Source organism: Copidosoma floridanum, unplaced genomic scaffold, assembly GCF_036245765.1.
Source record: "Copidosoma floridanum isolate Cflo_tuat_1 unplaced genomic scaffold, Cflo_Japanese_pri ptg000029l, whole genome shotgun sequence".
NCBI lineage: Eukaryota > Metazoa > Arthropoda > Insecta > Hymenoptera > Encyrtidae > Copidosoma > Copidosoma floridanum.
This window is the reverse complement of record NW_028321906.1, coordinates 7,336,780-7,355,475: the sequence shown is the minus strand read 5'-3', so window position 1 is coordinate 7,355,475 and position 18,696 is coordinate 7,336,780. Positions and strand designations below refer to the sequence as shown.

The following is an 18,696-nucleotide window of genomic DNA, read 5'->3' as shown; positions in this document are numbered from 1 at the left end:
ATTTATTCAAATCGATTTTATTATTTAAGCAATTCACTATACATAATATACTGTTTGTTAGCTGTATCTACAAACTAATTTTCTTTTTTTTTTTTTTAACTTTATGTAACTTTACGTCATCTATAATCAATTAAATCTTCTATCATACGTAACTCTTCATATTTGCATTCTTTAAAAACATATGTTCAAAAAAGTGTGTACTTAATACATGTAGTTATTATCTTTCCGACACCTTTTTCCTTGACGCGCATTGCATTAAGGTCAGTGCAAAAATATTATTTTTGTACTACGAGTATTTTACGTGTATGTGTGTCTGTATTCTTTTATCTAAATCGTGTAGTCTGTGTAAAATGTCTTTTTACAAAAGTGCAGCCTGCTAAGAAAGTACACAACGTTGGTACCTATTTTTCTTTGAATCTACAATATAAATATATGCTAAAAAAAATATCGTACTCGCACTCGATTTTATAGATAGTCTCAAAAATAGTCACCAATCTATACAGTTTTTTTATTGCTTTTGAAGTGAATTTTCGTTGTATGAATGGGAGATTGTTTCGTTGTATAGTGGGTCGTTGTATTGCACTTTTCTTACACTACAATTGACATTTTGTTACTATTAAATTTTTGAAAAAGTCTACAACTTTGTTAATAAGTGTTAACAACAATATGTAACTAACAGGCCATTCGTTGTGCAGTTAACTCTCTTTAGGTTTAAATTTAGCATAAAATTCCTTACTAGGATTTTCATCTCTTAATACTTTAAGTGTTTATAGCACTTGTCAAAAATGCAGTTAATAAATAATATTACACAACTATTTAATGCATTTTTAGTAACAATATTTTATACGTGTCTTGCAAAAAAGAACACACATTCACTTAACGCAATGTATCAACAAATTACATAAATGATTGAATAAAGAAAATAAAGTACTTATTTGAACATCATTAGCGCCCTCATAAGCAATAATGGAAATTCATTATGGCATTAGATTCTTCATCAATGCTCACAAGCAATCAAAATTCATTACATAAAAAGTAAAAAGTAAAATGCGTTTGGCATCCGCGAATTAAATGTCTTTTATCAAGTAATCTCGTATTTATAAAATATGTGATGATTACTAGTTGAAAAAAAAAAAAAAAAAAAAAAAAACGTACGACAATGAGAGAATTGCTCCGTCTTGACGTGTTTTCTTTCCTCATTCTCATACATGAGCCGAGACAAGAAGTGTGATTGGCACCTATTCTTTCCAATCTTTTTTAATGTCGAATGACCACTCCCATTTGAGATGCTCATGTTTGTCATCATCCGTGAAAAGTGAACTCACAGTATAAGAGCCACGAGCCATTATACCTGAGGGCGCATCCTCAGCTGGTGTTGTGTAAGAATGGAGCTCCATCTTGGGAGGATAGGAGCCGACCATGTGCGTCATTTTGTCGACTGAGGAATAAATATTTACCATTAATAAATACATATAAATGCATTAATTCTAATGGCAATTGGTCAATGCTATATGATTTCTATGATGTATATACACTTCATAAATTACCTGTTACCCCTAAAATATTTAATTTTCCACGACAGCAATTAATTAAAAATAAAATGACATTTGTATTAAATTGTTAGAAATGTAATTACTATCTGTTCACTAATTGTAACGCATTTTTTGCTATACGATATTTTACATTGGATATAAAATTAATAATCATCTTACCTGGAACACCAAGACGGAAAGTTTTTTGGACATATTTCAAACCATGAACTATTTCTCTTTGTACTACAAAATCAATTCTAATTTTGTAGCTGACGCCTTCTTTAATGACAAATGTTTGTTTTTTGAGTTGTGAAATGTCACCAGTTAAATCCAACTCCATGTCTGGTCGATCTGCTACACACAGTGCTAATTTTTTAACAATCACTTTTCGGGGATCATTGGGTTCTAAAAAAAATGAGAAAAAAAAAAAGAATCAATTTTAGAAACAAACGGAAACAGCAAGACAGTGTAAGACGCTTTGGAAAAACAAAAAAGAGTGTTTGTCAAAGTACAAAGGTGTATGATTGCCAAATATAATTTACCAACTATCACACCACCAGCTTTAGCTTCACCAAGCAGAGTCTCCTTGTATTTTCTCAAGCTCTCGTCTTCTTTATCAGCTTCAAGAATTTGCTCAATGGTCTTTTCTGGTGGGGGCTTGTAGTTTGAGTCAATTTCCAACTCATCATCCACAGAATCAACGTGGTCCAGTTTTGGCTCAGTCATTTTTGGATCTAGAAATAAGATATTCTTTTTTGAAAAGAAATGTTGGATACGTCACCTATTATAATAAATTGCTGCAATACAGACAACGACAGCAAACATAGTTCCTTATCACAATTTCATGAACTTTTAATTACTGGGTCATTAAAAAGCAAAAGTTTCAACAATGCACGATTGACTTGCATGTCTTCAAAAGTGCATTTTTTTACAAATGAAATGTATACAATATGCCCGAAAATTCAGTTCAAAAGTAATCATGTAGAGAGTTGCATTAGCCATTTCTTTACCAAACTTTCCAGGGGGTATGACAGCTTTGTTCAAGCTCCAAAAAGGAGAGTAAAAAAGAAAAGATGAAAAAAGAAACAACGGGTTGAGCTAAGTAAGCTAAACAAGCAGATGACTTATTACTTTAACTAACAGACCCCTTCTCGAGAATGCCCTTGTATGTAAGTATACATGTATGGTATAGACAGAGAAGAAGCTTCAATTCGCGACCAAATAATCGAACAAGCAATAAAAGAAAAGGGAAAAGCTTCATTATTTCGAATGACACGATATCAGTAAATTAATAAACGAGCGCTTGAGCAGATTACACGTATATGCAACTTCTCGTGCAACTTAATATAATGGACGCAGACGAGTGGGTGATAACTATCAGTACTTGCTCCCAAATTGGCTTCTTGGCATTTGAGCTTCAGTCATAAGTCTACTATAAAAGTAAGTCAGTCTATCAGTCATGTCACAGTAGTCACAGTGATGTTTTACCTCCAAAAGTCCTCACAGTTCCTGTTATACCTGCCTACCTTTGCACTTGACAATGAATCAAGTGTTAACTATTCACGTCACCAATAATTCACACAATTTTGTTTCGTTCATTGTAAGTATAACTATCGATGTATTAATCAACAACTATACTTGTGCAGTACTGCAGTGCAAGCACTGCAAGCATAACTATCACCAAATCACCATCAACTTAGCTGCTCTCGCTATTGTACTTCATTGCTTTCCCTGCAGTTTCAATTTCTCTGTTTATAGGTACTTGTTAGGTCAATATACTTACTTCACTTATCTTCGATTATTCGTATCACACGCTCGAATTCATATAAATAATGTAGGTATACGCACACTGCACGATTGATGCCCGGCACCTCTCACGGCCTTTCTTTTACGGATAGTAGATAGTACTAAGTATACGGTATCTCTTCCTCTGCTTCTCTTATCTTTTCTTTCTGCCTTTTTTTTAACGGATTAAAGCGCGCGCGAACAATATGGCGACAAAGAAAGAGAGAAATATATATAGCACACGATAGTACAGAGAGAGAGAACCACACACGCGTGTCTTTTTAAAAGACTAAAATCGATCGTTTGCCGTGTGTATCATATTTTTTTACCCTCATAAAACCATCAAACTTAATCAATTAATTATGGAACTGGTTACAAAATTCTACGTTATTCAAATTCACTTTTTATTATTTTCAAATGACAGTTGATTATTTGTTCCGTTTAAATTGGATTTCAGTCTTAAGTAATAGGATCTTGAGAGAGAGAGAGCTCTTACGTGACATTGAAAAGTATTTCCAAGTTACGATAGCTCCATTGACTTGTACAATAAAATAGTTGTACTAGGGCTAAATATTTTATAAAAAAAAAAAAAAAAAAAAAAAATTACTGTGTTATCTTATTTTTTAAGTGATTTTGAGCAGCTTCAACCAATTTGTCCAAAGCTTTCTGATTGATGAACTTGTCTCGAGATTCTTGAACTTTTTCAATCAACAGTTCTGGATGCACTTTCATAAGATCCATCAAGCAATCTGAAATTTAAAAAAAAAAACAGCCTTTGAAATTTCATTCATCGATGTCGAACTATAAATTAAAACGAATAAATTACCAAAGGTTTGCATTTGAAATTTTATTCCCGGATCATCCAAATGCGTCAGCATCTTCGAGTAGGCGTATTCTATGTGAACGTAATAAAATGAAAGATCGTAATCTTTTGGCAAGACTTTCCAAATCTCCTTCATCGCTTCAACGGCCGCAAGACGAACGTCATCGTGTTTATCCTCCAGACGAGTCAGTATGTCAGGATTCATTTGGTGAATGTGCTCTTCTTTAATGTAAGACAATTCTTGTCCAATGTTCATCACAAGACAAATGGCTTGAAGTGTGTAAAGTCTCGTTTTGTGCGAATCATCTTCAATCAGATTAACGAGAATCGGATGAACCCTGTCAAACAGCCAGCCAAAATGCTCTACTGTTATAGATGACTGGAGCTTCGACTTTTGATCACCCTCAGTACCATTATCTTTACAATTGCCCACAATTTTGTTCAGCAGGGTACAAAGACAGCACACGGATGCAGTACGCGTTGCCTCGGCTGTTCTGCCAGCAGCCCATTTTAATCCAGGAAAAATAACTTTTTCGAGCATTAAGCTTGCAAAATCGACAAAAGCCTTCGTATCTCCGTCTTCACTTGGCCTGTCCCAGTGTTGAAAGTACTCTGACAGAAGAATATATTGCTTCAACCGCAGTTTTGGATCAGCTTCGCCTGAAGTGGTTTTTTCGAAAATAGGATGAACCAGTTTCAAGTTGGCACACGATGCCGATCTCGCGTGAGTTAAGCAGGCTTGAAAAATTAAAAACTCGTGAGAGCTAGTGTTCCATAGTTCGGGTTCTGCTTGAATTGACGTTAAAACGACCTTGATGTACTTCTCGTAGAGCTCATTCGAGTGATCTAAGCCTTCAGTTTTTGAAAGAAGTTCCAGTAATTTCTTGGCCTTGTCTGAGACGAGTATGTCCAACGACAGGGCAAGGACGGTAAAGATCGTCACGAACAAGGCCTCGGATATCGTGGAACAGTCCTCCTTGCAGACATCGAGTAGCGACTGACAGCAGTTGAGCACATCTAATTGATAATGTAGCTTACGATTCAAGCATATTTCACTCTCTTTTAAAAACTTGGCGATTCTGGGTAGTTCGACGACGAGCTCTTTTCTCGTGCAGCCCCGCAATATGCCAGCAAACACCTTCAACTGGCCCTTGGTAGGAATTCCACAGAGATCCGACATCAAATGGTCGAGCAAGACATTGGCAGGGACAAAGTACGCCATGTATTCGGCAGCGAGCTCAACATTTTCTACGACCCTGTTGTCCTCGTCGACGCAAGCTCTAAAAAAATAAAGAATATTTCAAATGCATGTAGCTTTTCAATTAATTAAACGGGCGTCGTCCATACCGATACATGGCTGGAAGTAACTTTTTCAAGTAATTTGTTATTTCCTCTTCGACGTTGAGTACGAGAATGCAGAGTAACTGAGCAGCTCGAACTTTTATGTCACTTAGCCAGTCACCAAGTTCTCGAGACAAGGCTGGTATAAGCTTGCACAAATTTTGTTGGACTATTGTACGGCATCCTAAATTTGGTCTGACAACTGTAATGTTGATAGTAATTTTGAGTAATTATACAATAATAATATCGTGCTCAAAATACGTCGAGGGAAAAATGCTCACTATTGGCGGGATAATGAGCCAGATACTCGGGAAGAAAATCCAATTTCTCTTTGAATTTTTTGTCGGATTCGTTCTCTGTGATATATTTTTCACCGACGGCCATCCATAGTTTCGATGCCTTGTCACGAATATCCGCGATTACATCGTTCATGCCTGTGAGTAACAGAGGCAGTAATTTGTACCAATAGCTGTACCTGTCTTTCAGCTCCATCATCCACATTCCAGCCACATCGATGACAGCTAAAAAAATCGATGTTGTTTTGTGTTATTTGGTAAATAAATATTTCTTGTTCGAGTTAAATGAAAATGACAATACTTGTTCTAACGGTACCCGACTGGTCAAACAATCTCTCGGCCATTGGTCCTGCCACGATTTCCATCAGTTTGCCATTGCCGTAAATCAACACTACGCCAATCGTTTTGATAGTAGTTATCCGCACCTTGTGGTGCTGATGAGCCACGTTACTTAATATCGGCCTAACGAAAACCTCCGAACGTTTATTAAAATCGTTAGGCAGAGCTTTAGCGACTTCGCAGATACACTCGCAACTTTCCTGCTTGACTTCCGGATACTTGTCAGTGACAGTTCTCGTCAAAATTGCCACCAAATCTTCAAAATAAGCCGTCAGTTTGTCTTGATACTTATCTACGATAGCTCGCAATAAGATGATACACTTCAGTCTCACTTCTTCAGACGTTTCGATCAACTCTTGCGGTCCCAAGCGTTTCGTGATAATAGGTATCACGTACACTATATTCTTGTCAGAACACGGCAAGTGCAGGATGAACTTTTTTAAAATCTTGAGTGCCAAGTCTCTGCAAGCCTCCATTTGATCGTGTAGAGTACGAACAATGGGTCTGTGAAATGTTTCCCACAACTGTAACGAATCTTGTTGGTCCATAGTTTCGATCGACTCGACATGTTGCAAAATATCATTGAGCACTTGTTTCCTCTTAAACTTATCCTCTGATTGTAGAGACAAGCAAATTTGATGAGACTCTTCGAACCAGGTCATGCTTACCTTAATTGTAGTATACTACGGGGTACAATGCACTAACAACTTAATGAACGCCATCAAACATATACATTATATGGTATCTGGTGTACCTGGTGAGTAAACAAGATTTAATGTTGCTATGACAACATTCGGCTTTTCACGAGTATCTGTTTGTTAGCTATGATTCTATAAAATTTGATGAGTGAAAACGTCAAAGAACTTTCAAACAAATATTTTTGGTCAAAATGATACGAGCTTTGCATGAATTCACAAGGCAAACATAGAATTTGACTCAATTTAATATGATCACTATTTTATTATAATTCAATCGTCATGTGCGATCTATACATTAAGATAATTACAGTTCGTAGAACTAGCTACTAGTATATAAATAAAAAAAAATTTTTAAAAATTAAAAAACTTAATCCAAAAAATCGATTGTAAGTAGTAAAAAACAAATATATTCGCTTTCTGCTCTCCAAAAAGATAAGCAATGCACAATTAAAATACAATTTTAAATAAATCGATAAAACTAACGAAAAGAATCATTGTGCTGACGAAAAAAAAAAAATTTTTAGTCTTAAATATCTATTCAAAAATAAAAATGCTATTAACTGGCAAAATACACATGATTTAAAAACTGCTTCCTTTTGGAATAGAAGTCGTTCTCGTGTGACCTTTTTGTATCACGCATTTGGTGGTTGCATTTTAATATCACACTTTGGTTAAATACATACAAAAATATCATATAAAATTATAGAATTGAATCATGCTCTAACGTGGTAATATTTACGTGTGAATTTGTGTGAGTAAATAGAATATTTTTCTCTATCTCCGTTTTTGTGTCTCGCTAAAAGATGGGCTCATCGTCAGTGAGCATATATGATATACATATGTATTCAGGTATCGTTGACTTCCCACTCTGAAAAACATTCAGTCCTCTAGAGTAACGTTTTTGAATAAATATGACATCGACTCCTTGTTGTGTATGCGACGTATTGCTTCTGCCAGCAGAATACTTATGTCTACGGTTTTTATCTTGTGACATTGCATTTTTTGGAGTTCATGTGGAATTGTGTTGGCGACAACAACCTAAAGTTAGAAACAAAGTATTCATTATTAACCCACTAAATGATCATTAAATTAGAGTTTAATTACATGACTTAAAGAGGTATATTGCATGTTAAATCAAAGTGATTTGAGAACACGGGATATTGCCAATGAGACAAATATTTTAATTTTACTTTATAACAAAAAATATATATATATATATATATATAGGAATACTGCCAAGACATTGTGTACCTCATCGATGGAGGACTCTTCAATAAGCCTGGGTGCATCTGAGCTGAGTAATCCGTGAGTCGCAAGCACGTAAATCTTGTAAGCTCCACGTTCTTTAAGCACCTCGGCTGCAGCAACGAAAGACTGTACGTCGTCGACCATGTCATCGACCATGATGGCTATGCGCCCTGCGACATCGCCAACTACATTTATTGGTGGTTTTTCCTTGGCCGGATGTACTGGCACGCCAACACCGACTTGCATTGTCCTCAGGGATGACAGAGTAGGTGGCGAATAGCGTCCATCATTCATGTCTGATTCAGATTCACGCTGCTCACCGTGAATAACGGCTATTCCAAGACGAAGACGCTCTGCATAACTTGTTGCTTTTTTTGCGCTCCCTGGATTTCGCGCAACTATAACTGAGTTACGAAAGTCTGGAATCTGATGTTTATGTTTTGTTATGCTTTTTGAGCTGAATTTTTATGAGACATATCATTCTTTTTACGCATAATACTAACCGATTCTTGTACATATTGAAGTAGAAAGGGACTGGCCCTCAAGTTATCCACAGGACAGTCAAAGAATCCTTGAATTTCTTTCTGATGAAGATCCATGGTGATTATGTGGGTCAGACCACTTTTGCACATCATTTTAGCCAATAGCTTTGAAACGATACAGCCTCTTTTGCGCATTTTGCACTGTTTTGAATAAGGAAGATATGGAATGACGCCAACGATGCTTTTGGCCGAAGAAGTTTTACAGGCATAAGCCATAATTAGGAGCTCCATTATGTTATTGTTCACATCTTTAGTACCGGTTTGTACAATGTAAACGTCCTTGCCTCTGACGGAATCGCCAATTTCGACCATCGTTTCTCTGTTTGTTTTATAATACACTGCACAGCCTCCATTCTTCACTCCTAAGCGACTGTAATGAGGAAAACAAGGTCGAACAATTATTAAGTTAACAAAGCCTCATGATTTATATGAACTAAAGTAAAATATATTCTTACTCAGCAATTAAATTAGCTAGTTCAGGGTGAGAATTTCCAGCAATTATTACAATATCCGCTGATATTGGCCTATCCATACTGATGCTTTACAACTGATTATATACTCACAAAAAACCTGAAAACACAGAAAACAGTTGCATATCAATATCCTCTATTAATTAAAAAAAAAAAAATCAACAAAATAAGTGTGCAAATAATACTTAAAGGCCACTTAATCAAGGTATACTTAACCACCTACAAGCTATTATATAGCTGAAGCTTGAAGCCCCACCAATATTTATACATTTACATAACGTTTAACTCGAAGAAAAAAATGTAAGGCAGGCCGATTCAATTATACAGTGTGTGTGCATGATTGTGCATAGCACGGCTTTTGAGAGACTTTTGCGTCACGAGTTACACGCATACACGTGTTATATGTAATAATATAAATAAGAGGTAAAAACTAACTTTGTATGCAGGCTTGTAGTAAGTAAATGGATGAAAGTAAGTGAAGATGTTGGGAAATGTACTTCTCAGCATATCACACAAAGTGTAAATAAATATGGCCAGCAGCAGCACTACAGTTATGGCTTTGAAATCAACCTTGCAAAGTTGCAAACTATTCTCGTGTGTACACACATTAGGTAAGCGCAAATTACATTTGTCCTTACCTATGTTGTTAAATATTCTTTCACGTTGAAAAAAAAAATAAAGCTAGCCCTCGACTTGATTTTTAGCTTCCTCTTTTATTCTTTCCCTGATAAGAATTAAGTAACTCAACTGATCAACTCCTCAACTTTATTTACCTCTGTGCGCGCGTCGTCGTCGCCGTTGCGGAGGAAACTGATTAACTGAGAGAAAACAGCTGTTTCGTTTAGTGTACTAAACTAAAATTTAGGGCGCTCTCACCCCCTACTAATTTCTGGTTCACGTCTTCCATACCATTGCAGTGTATGTTTGGTTTGTTAGTTAATATAAATGGTATGTTGTCATAGTAATAATCTAATAATGCTACAGATTTACTTTTACTGATTACAGGATTATAAATCATCATAATCTCTTCAAGTAAAAAAAAAAAAAATGTATAAATAAAAGTTGGTGCATTGATTTGTGAATACCTACTTGGAAAATTGTTTAAAAAACTTTATCTTTATCATGTTTACATCTAGATTAAACTAAAAAATATTTTGACATGTATATAACATATAACAGACGTTACTCACCCTAGAGATACGAAATATGGGATGGATGACAAAAAATTGGCAGATTTAATTAAAAAGCGGGCTGCGTGTAAAATATACTCATTGGCAGTTGTTGCGTATTTTTAGGCGCATGCTGCAGGTTTATTGTACCAAGTACACATATGTATAAGTATTTACATACAATGTTCCTTAAATGCAGCACACCATCCACCCACCACCCAATCGCCGGCCGGTTGTTTTTTAAAAACTTTTTTGTTTTTCATTTGATTAAGTATCATCTTTACCTTTTCAAATAAATGTAATTTGCATTATACATGTACGTACAGTACATGTATGTATAGTGCACAGTCGACAAGATGACAATTGATGGTTGACACTTGACAAGTGCTTGTTGGACGTTGGTGGATGCAGACCACGGCAGTGTACCTGCAGTTTTAACCCAAGTCATCGTATTTGCAAGGGTCCTATTAATTGGTACTTAATACGAGAAAAAATATTTTACTTTCCTGTTGTTGATCTGTTGCCTCTTAACTTAGGTATGGTGAGCCAAACACTCTTATTTTGCATTTTTTGCGTTTCTAAGAAGCGATTTGATATCGTAAAAAAAGCTTGACAAGCTCTTGAATTTTTAGTTAGTTATCGGATATATATACTTGTGCACATTATAGAGTATTGGCAATTTTGATAATAACAGCTAGTGTCTAGAAATTTTTCTCTCGATTCAAACTTGAAACACTCACTGTTAACAATCAGCTGATTCTGTAGACGCTATTTACAATGAAAACTTTAATTATTAACAAGGCATTTAATAACTTTGTGCTATATCTTATCTAAAAAAAATTCGTGCATTAAGGTAAAACGCCCAATACTTGGACAAAACTGAAATTCAGACCGATACTTGGACAGTGGAAAATCAGTCATTGTAGCAAATAAAAAAGAGATATTTTAAAAAACGTAATAGATTAATATTGCTATGATTATTATTGATGATATACTTGAATTTTTAAAAAAATTTCAGCAACATTTAATACATGCGAATGATTCTAAATTTCACCGTAGGCGCCATAAGACTGCGATAATTTTTCTCCGTTTTCTATGATTTTGATAATAGGTAATGCTCGTTAAAATTAATCCAATGCATTTGTATAAATGCTGTATGGTATTATTTTACAACTTTTACATTAATTAACAATATTTCTAATGTAATCGTGGACAAAAAAAATTTTTATAATGTAAAATTAGCTGTCCAAGTACACCTCACGATTTCGTAGTAGTTGGACAGACGTGGAGCTCTTGTCCAACTTCAGGTCATAGGCACAAAAACGTCGTAGCCAGTACATGGACATACAATCAAAGTTGTTTACCTTTTAACGTAGTTAATCTTTTATGCGAATTTTTTAAACAAAAGTGTATAAAAAGTGAAGTACTTTGTAGAAAAAAAACACTTTACTAATCAGTTTTGTTGTTAAGGGGTGCACCGCTTTAAGAAAATTGTTTTTTCAACATTTTTAAAAGTTAACCTCCAATTCACTGTAAATACAGATGAAGTATGGGTTCTGAAAAGAGGAAAAATGTTTTTAAAAAAATATAAAATAATGAAAAAGAACAAAAGTGGAGGTCATACAACAAAAACAAAAAAGAAAAGTAAGAAAAATTATAGTCTTATTAAAAATAAATCTTAAATAACAAAATTAAAAAAAAAACAGTAAAATTGGTTTTACACTATCTCACTGATAGAATAATTGAAAAAACTGAGTACCGAGGTGAGAGCTTAATTGAGTTGGATAATTCGTTTGCTATTGAAGAGATGCAGTTCCTTCTAAAGAAAATTCAAATCAAGAAGGAGAAGTGCGATTCCTCACAATTGAAAATGTTGAAAATCAAAATGCACCCTGAGGGATTTATCTTGCATTTAATAAATTATTTTTGGAAAAAAGATTAATAATTTTACTTACGAATTTTACGTAATAAATTTGTTATTATTTATCCCCTTCGTTAACATTTTTTCGTTATAAGGTATTTATCTAAATACATACTTTAGTTTTAATAAGTACTTGTGCCTTATCGTAATTTATACAACTGTAAAATCGTTTAAGTTAGTATTGTCCAAGTACTGCTTTCCAACTTGTCCAAGTACTGCAGCATTGTCCAACTTTTGGTTTTCAAGGTTGTCCAACTACTACGACAGTCGAGAATGATTGTCCAACTACTCCGATAAGTTGACATGTTTTAAAATGTACGATAACTATTATTTAAGAGCTATTTTAAAACATTTTTTGTGTGTTATATAATCCTAAGGCATCCTAATTACAAGTAATTATTTAAAAAATATGGAAGTATTGCACATTAACTTCGGAATATGAGCGTTAAAATTAGTTTCGAAAAATCTGTCCAAGTATTGGGCGTTTTACCTTATCAGCGCACCATGAAAAAAAAACTGATCAAGGTCACGCTGTTACACAAAAATCGTGTAATGCTTCAAACAGTTTAAACTTGTTTCGACAGGAAATTGGCCGTGCGCGCGCAGTTCATTAGTAGGAGAGAAAAAACAAACGAAAAATGGCGGTTCGCCTTATGTATTCTAAAAACAAGTCAAGTCAAGGCCCGTTTCTTGTCTGCACTTGCCAGTCAATTGTGTTGCTGCACATCTCGTTAAAAAAACAGTTTGAGTAGTCTTTTTTTTGTGTACTCTCGTGGGAAGGAAAAAAAAACGGATTTTATCCCCGTTTGCGATTTGAAAAATGTAGCAAGCTTCGTTGAGTGTTTTGTTTTGCCAGAAACAAATCTCTTCACAAGTATGTTCTCCTGTCTCCTGTCACATCGTTTTTAGGTTGTCATCGTGTTTGCAATTGTCTCTTTTTGATGTTAATTCAAATGTTTTTCTTGTGCTTGGAAGCGTCATAACCTAGGCATTGCATTTGCATCCATACGATTGGCGCTGAAGTCTCGAACCTCTTTGTGTGTCGAATTTTGTGACGTTACGTTTAGCGCGGGGGCGTTTGTGTCGCGTTGTATGAAAGTACTCGCTATGAAAAACGTTCGTTTGATTTAAGGAATAACTTGTGATCAAGGGAAAAAACTTCCCAAAAGCCGAGGACATGGCTGCAGAAAAACTCAGTCAAGGCACCAAGCGTAAGACGACCAACGAGGACGAGTCACCTACGCAGAAGCGCCTCCGTAAAACCGTCAACGACAGCTTTGAAGAGCTCGAGGATGGCGCGGTGATTGTTTATTTTTTTATTTTTTTTTTATCTCTGGAAATTTTAAAGACGAATATTGAAAATCGAGTGGGATTGATCATTGGGGTGTACTTGATTCAGTATTTCATTGTTATTCTGATTTCTATTTTTTAAAACTAAAAGAACCAATTTGATGGAATTACTTACTTTTAAAATAAGTTTTACATCGTGCTGGCTACAAACAAAAACATTTTATTAAAAAAAAAAAATAAATTAAATTACAGAAAAAAAAAAAATTACAAAAATTGTCAATTTTAGCTTGTGGCAGGGAAAATCACACGAGTTTTCATGAAGAACTTCATGTGTCATGATGCCATGGAAGTGAATTTTAATCAAAGAGTAAACTTTATTGTTGGCGCAAATGGCAGTGGCAAAAGTGCCATACTCACAGCTTTGACAGTTGGTTTGGGCGCCAGAGCTAAAGTCACCAACAGAGGACCATCCATCAAGGGTAAGAATTAATGATTTTCGTTGAGTGGTGTACAATTCTTTTATAAGTGCTGGACTCTTAATCAAATTTTACTAATTTTTATAGAGTTCATCAAAAAAGGAAAAAGCTCGTGTCTTATTGAGATATCTGTTACAAACGACGGCCCATTACCTTATAAGTATGAGAACTATGGAAATATAATTACCATAGTTCGTACAATATCACAGTCTGCATCAGGGTACAAAATCAAAAATTGGAAAGGTATGTAATTTCATTTTTATAGGTAATTTTACAACTCCTAAAATACACATCTTTTAAATTTATACCTCAATTGCTAATATTTTTCACGAAACACTTTATTTTTAGGAGATACAATTTCTACTAAAAGAGAGGAGCTTGATAGCATTATTCAACAGCTGAATATACAAGTTGATAATCCAATTTCAGTATTAAATCAAGATGTATCTAGAACTTTTTTAGTATCAGCTAATTCTAGTGATAAGTACAAGTTATTTATGAAAGCGACTAGATTAGATGTTATTGGCGAAAACTACAGGAAAGCTGCAGAATCGAGTGAAGTTACTAAACAGAGTCTGCAGGAAGCAAGAAAGCATCTTTCTGAAAATGAAAACGACATAGCGCGGATTAAAAAGAAACTTAAGGCTCTGGATTCTCTTGTTGAAACCCGTGAAGAATATAATAGTGTCAATAACGAAATCATGTGGGCAACAGTAAGTACATTAACGAATTTCATAAGTAAAACTGGCTATGTGCACAGGTAAAGTAAATGTATAAATTTTCAGGCAATCCAAGAAGAAAAGAAATTATTGGATATTGACGCTAAAATAGAAAGCCAACAAGCCAATGTGAAAAAACTAAAAAATTTAGAGTCATCAAAGGCTACCAAAGAACAAGAAATCAACGAAAAAATCGAGTATGTAGCTGATTTTTTAAATTCAGTTTTCATCGTGTAATGTAATAATTTTTTTATAAAACTTATTTTGCAGGGTATTAAAACAGGAAATAGCTCAACATGAAGCTGAAGCATCTGGCAGTGAAGCTAAACTTAATGAAGTTAAGCAAAGTTTAAAGGAGGCTAGTAAATTACATGATCAGAAAAAAGAAAAATGGAGAGCAATTCATCAAAGCATCAAAAGAAAAGAAAATGAAATATCCGATGTATCAAACGAAATTAAAAAATTAGAAAAGTAAGAAAATTTATAAATATATAAACGTAGTTAATCATTTGGTGAAATAATTTTTTTTCTTTTTTTTTTCTAGAGCAAGAGGTGGTGCCGAAAAGCAAGGATTAACTGAAGAACTTAAAAAGTGTGAAGAAGAACTTGAAACAGTTGTAGCTACTTTGCAAACAAAACAAACTGAACTCATGCATTTTGAAGAAAACAAACGACTCCTTGATCAACAGTATCACAATGCTTCAATGGACGTTGAACAGAAAAAAATTAATCTTAGTGCGTCTTTTCATAATTGCAATTTGTGAATGTATAAGCCAGAAAACATTTTTATTTTTTATAACTATTCTTTCAGCAAAATTGCGACAGAAATTAACTGCTTTCAAAAGGCAATCTAGTGATGTTTTGACTGTTTATGGGCAAAACATGCCTCGTCTTTTAAAACGAATTGAAGAAGAGCATCAAAAGGGAAGGTTTAAACATAAGCCTGTTGGTCCCCTAGGTTAGTACATGTGTTAAATTGAAATATCACGTATTTTGATTAAAAATTTATTATCCATTTTGGTTACTTCAGGCCATTTTATCAAAGTCAAAGATCCACGATGGATACCAGCAGTGGAAAATCATTTAGGATTTGGAACACTTACTTTATTTTGCGTGGATAACATTCAAGACAATCGTGTTTTGACTGTGATAATGAACGAAGTGTTCAGAGGAGATCGTCTACCTCAAGTTGTCATCAGTAGATTTTTTGACAGAGTCGGTAACATTTTTTAACAAATCAAAATAAAAGTGTGTAGGTGTGTTCTGGACTTATTCTTTTTTCTTTATGTTGCAGGTGCATAATGTAAGTGAAGGCTGTACTCATTCACCGAGGTATATGAATCTTTTGGATGCTATGGAAATATCTCATCCCGTAATAGCTAATTCTTTGATAGATCAAAGAGAAGTCGAATGTATACTTTTGATTCCAACATCTGATGAAGCTTGTGAAGTGATGTCAGATGCAAGAAAAGTACCACAAAATACTAGACGGGCAATCACAATGAATGCTGATTTGTTTTTCCCAGACCCTCAATACAGGACTTATGGTGGCAGTGTCACCAAACCAAGATACTTACAGGTGTCTACTAGTGATGCTATTCAGTAAGTTATTTCCTTTTGTTTTCTTTTTTTTTTAATTGTAAAAATTATACTTGCCTATTGACTATCGAACATTTGTTAGGTCGTTGCAAGAAGAAATTGGTGTTGCTGAAGATGAACTGCGTCTTGCTGAATCACAATGCTTAAGTATTCGTGAAAAAAAGTTAGGTATTGCACAAGAGCTTAATCAAGTTCTGGCTCACGTTAAAACTCTAAAGCAGAATCAACAAAATTTGAGTAACAAAATAGACAAATTGAAAGATCAACTTGACACATACAATGATGAAAGCATAAACGCATTTGTAAGTAATAAAGCCAATAGAATGCAAGAATCATGCGTTACGAAATATTTTACCGTGGTGTGCATTTCTTTTCAGAAAACAGAACTCGAAATATGTCACAAATGGCTTGCTGAGAAGAAGGAGGAAGAAAGTCGTATGGCAGTAGAGTTCAATGAGTCGAAGAAACATTTAAATACTTTGAATGATGAATGCAAAGTACAGCGAGATCTTAGATTAAATCTTGATGCCAAATTACAACCCATTAAGGTAACGCTACTTTTTTTCATAACTTTCTTGTCATTATTTAATGGAAATATTCTTGAATTTTCTAGGATCACATTAAAGAACTGAAAGACGAAAAAAACAGACTTAATGTATCGAATAAAGGTGCAGCGCGCAGAATGGAAGAAGCCAAACAGATCCTTCAAAAGTTAGCTGGTGAGCATGAACAGCAACAGCGAGTCGTTAATTCAAAGGTTGAAAGTGCCGAAAATACCTGTCCACGAATGGAATCAACAAGGTATTTTTATCATGTCATCTATAATAATTTGGGTTATTCAACAGTACTGACGAAATTTTAATTATTTTTAAGATCGATTGGTGACTTGAATAATCGATCAAAAGAACTCAAGGTGATGATTGAAACTATGGAGAGAGAACATGGATCAAAAGATGATTTGTTGAAAGAGCTTGAAGAAAAACAAAAAATGTTTTATGGCGTTCGTGAATTTGCTGTAGAGTTGCAGAGGAGCAACGATGTAAGTTGCGTTTTTACAATAATTTTAGTTTTATTGTTATTTTACTACATTAAATCGTTATTTAAATTTATTTGCTTTCAGAAACATATGGATCGTTTGAGAAAACGCAAGGTGTTTTACAACGAAATGAAGAAAAAAATAAGCGAAAGAGTGCAAAAGTCATTCTCAAATATTTTATCTCTTAGAAATTATAAGGGAAAAATAACAATTGATCATCACAAAAAAGAACTGTCACTAGAAGTAACACCGAAAAATGATGCTAAGCGAACAACTCATGATGCCAAAGCCCTGTCAGGTGGTGAACGTTCTTACTCTACTGTAGCTTTTATTTTAGCACTGTGGGACAGTACAAGATTACCATTTTATTTTTTAGACGAATTTGATGTGTTCATGGTAAGTGGTGTTACTTAAAATTAAAGCATACTAGAAGCACTAATACGTGTTAATCTGTATATTATTTGTTTAGGATAAAATTAATCGCCGAGTGATCCTTGATATTCTCTTGCAACATGCACAAAATCATCCTCATAGTCAGTTTGCCTTTTTGACTCCACTAGATACCTCGCATATTATAGCTGATAACTCTATAACTATTCATAGGTATGTTATTTGTCAAATGTTACGGTTTTTTTTTTTTTTTTTTTTTTTTTACAACTAGTAAGTCGTTTTTGAACTTTGGAATTATTCTTTCAGATTGGCTCCTCCAGAGAGATCATCGTAAAAAAATCATTTTAAAAAGTATTGAGTTAAATTATTCTAAGTGTTAGTTTTGTCGTGTGTTTCAAAGATTAATGTTGAAAAAAAACCTGGATGTTTATTTTTGATAATTTATGCGTTATTTTTGTACTGCAGATTCAATGTGTTTGTGAGTGCCTGATCTGGTGCCTTGTTTCATCAAAAAATAGATAATAAAAAAAGAAAACTTTCAGTACAAACTCAATAAAAAAAAAAAAAAATCACACTTGTAACATTTTATTTGTTTCATCCTATCATGCGTAACTAAGCCTGCAAATGTTATGAAATAATAGAAAAAATAAAAAATAAACAGAATTATTTTTTTAAACACAAAATTATACTTTTATGAAAATTAGTAATATCCAGGAGTTTGTTACATTTTCTTTCCTTTGCATGCATACCTAAGCTTTTCCAAAGTCGAAGCTAATAATTTGATTAAAAACGACAACACGAGAATGAGAGCTGCACGTTAAAACTGTTGACTGTTAACTACCTAACTGTATTTATACGCAATTTCTATATACAATTCTATCATTTGATATTTTTAATATTTTTATAGACATGAATAAATACGATGGACGCACATGATAACTGGTGAACATATTTGTTATTTAAAAGTCCCGCCCCTTCCGGTTTCCGATGTTTTCATTTTTCATATCTTGAGTTTGACTTCT

General features: G+C 34.2%; 4 protein-coding genes across 15 annotated transcripts; 1 reads left to right on the top strand and 3 right to left on the bottom strand.

Annotated features, from left to right (window-relative positions):
* Nucleotides 1-3,553, bottom strand: LOC106637121 (rho GDP-dissociation inhibitor). Of its 7 annotated transcripts, XM_014349782.2 has the most exons (5): nucleotides 3,316-3,553; nucleotides 2,075-2,266; nucleotides 1,713-1,937; nucleotides 1,548-1,556; nucleotides 1-1,438 (listed from the first exon to the last, which is right to left on the bottom strand). In XM_014349782.2, the coding sequence occupies exons 2-5, from the start codon at nucleotides 2,256-2,258 to the stop codon at nucleotides 1,239-1,241; spliced, it is 618 nt and encodes a 205-aa protein (XP_014205268.1). In that variant the 5' UTR covers nucleotides 2,259-2,266; nucleotides 3,316-3,553; the 3' UTR covers nucleotides 1-1,238. The 7 variants fall into 7 exon arrangements, with proteins under 7 accessions (XP_014205268.1, XP_014205271.1, XP_089452162.1 ...); XM_014349785.2 differs by lacking the exon at nucleotides 1,548-1,556 and having other exon boundaries at nucleotides 3,381-3,549; XM_089596036.1 differs by lacking the exon at nucleotides 1,548-1,556 and having other exon boundaries at nucleotides 3,316-3,548.
* SMC6 (Structural maintenance of chromosomes 6) lies at nucleotides 3,077-18,311 on the top strand. 3 transcript variants are annotated; one of them, XM_089596035.1, is made up of 18 exons: nucleotides 3,077-3,132; nucleotides 13,297-13,464; nucleotides 13,741-13,933; nucleotides 14,018-14,173; nucleotides 14,279-14,643; nucleotides 14,716-14,846; nucleotides 14,920-15,120; nucleotides 15,194-15,384; nucleotides 15,461-15,607; nucleotides 15,680-15,864; nucleotides 15,944-16,251; nucleotides 16,331-16,550; nucleotides 16,626-16,796; nucleotides 16,862-17,049; nucleotides 17,122-17,287; nucleotides 17,369-17,680; nucleotides 17,754-17,887; nucleotides 17,981-18,311. In XM_089596035.1, exons 2-18 carry the CDS (start codon nucleotides 13,342-13,344, stop codon nucleotides 18,006-18,008), a joined length of 3,219 nt encoding a protein of 1,072 aa, XP_089452161.1. In that variant the 5' UTR covers nucleotides 3,077-3,132; nucleotides 13,297-13,341; the 3' UTR covers nucleotides 18,009-18,311. The 3 variants fall into 3 exon arrangements, with proteins under 3 accessions (XP_089452161.1, XP_089452160.1, XP_089452159.1); XM_089596034.1 differs by lacking the exon at nucleotides 3,077-3,132 and adding an exon at nucleotides 10,657-10,717; XM_089596033.1 differs by lacking the exon at nucleotides 3,077-3,132 and adding an exon at nucleotides 12,800-13,038.
* On the bottom strand, nucleotides 3,913-6,715 carry LOC106637183 (Dynein axonemal assembly factor 5). Its single transcript, XM_014349888.3, has 5 exons — nucleotides 6,079-6,715; nucleotides 5,763-6,002; nucleotides 5,488-5,683; nucleotides 4,144-5,420; nucleotides 3,913-4,066 (listed from the first exon to the last, which is right to left on the bottom strand). Exons 1-5 carry the CDS (start codon nucleotides 6,662-6,664, stop codon nucleotides 3,921-3,923), a joined length of 2,445 nt encoding a protein of 814 aa, XP_014205374.2. The 5' UTR covers nucleotides 6,665-6,715; the 3' UTR covers nucleotides 3,913-3,920.
* On the bottom strand, nucleotides 7,190-10,684 carry LOC106637181 (phosphoribosyl pyrophosphate synthase-associated protein 2). 4 transcript variants are annotated; one of them, XM_014349887.2, is made up of 5 exons: nucleotides 10,265-10,684; nucleotides 9,060-9,174; nucleotides 8,566-8,974; nucleotides 8,066-8,488; nucleotides 7,190-7,852 (listed from the first exon to the last, which is right to left on the bottom strand). In XM_014349887.2, exons 2-5 carry the CDS (start codon nucleotides 9,134-9,136, stop codon nucleotides 7,694-7,696), a joined length of 1,068 nt encoding a protein of 355 aa, XP_014205373.1. In that variant the 5' UTR covers nucleotides 9,137-9,174; nucleotides 10,265-10,684; the 3' UTR covers nucleotides 7,190-7,693. The 4 variants fall into 4 exon arrangements, with proteins under 4 accessions (XP_014205373.1, XP_014205368.1, XP_014205365.1 ...); XM_014349882.2 differs by lacking the exon at nucleotides 10,265-10,684 and adding an exon at nucleotides 9,848-10,081; XM_014349879.2 differs by lacking the exon at nucleotides 10,265-10,684 and adding an exon at nucleotides 9,713-9,837.
* Nucleotides 18,312-18,696: the final 385 nt, after the last annotated feature.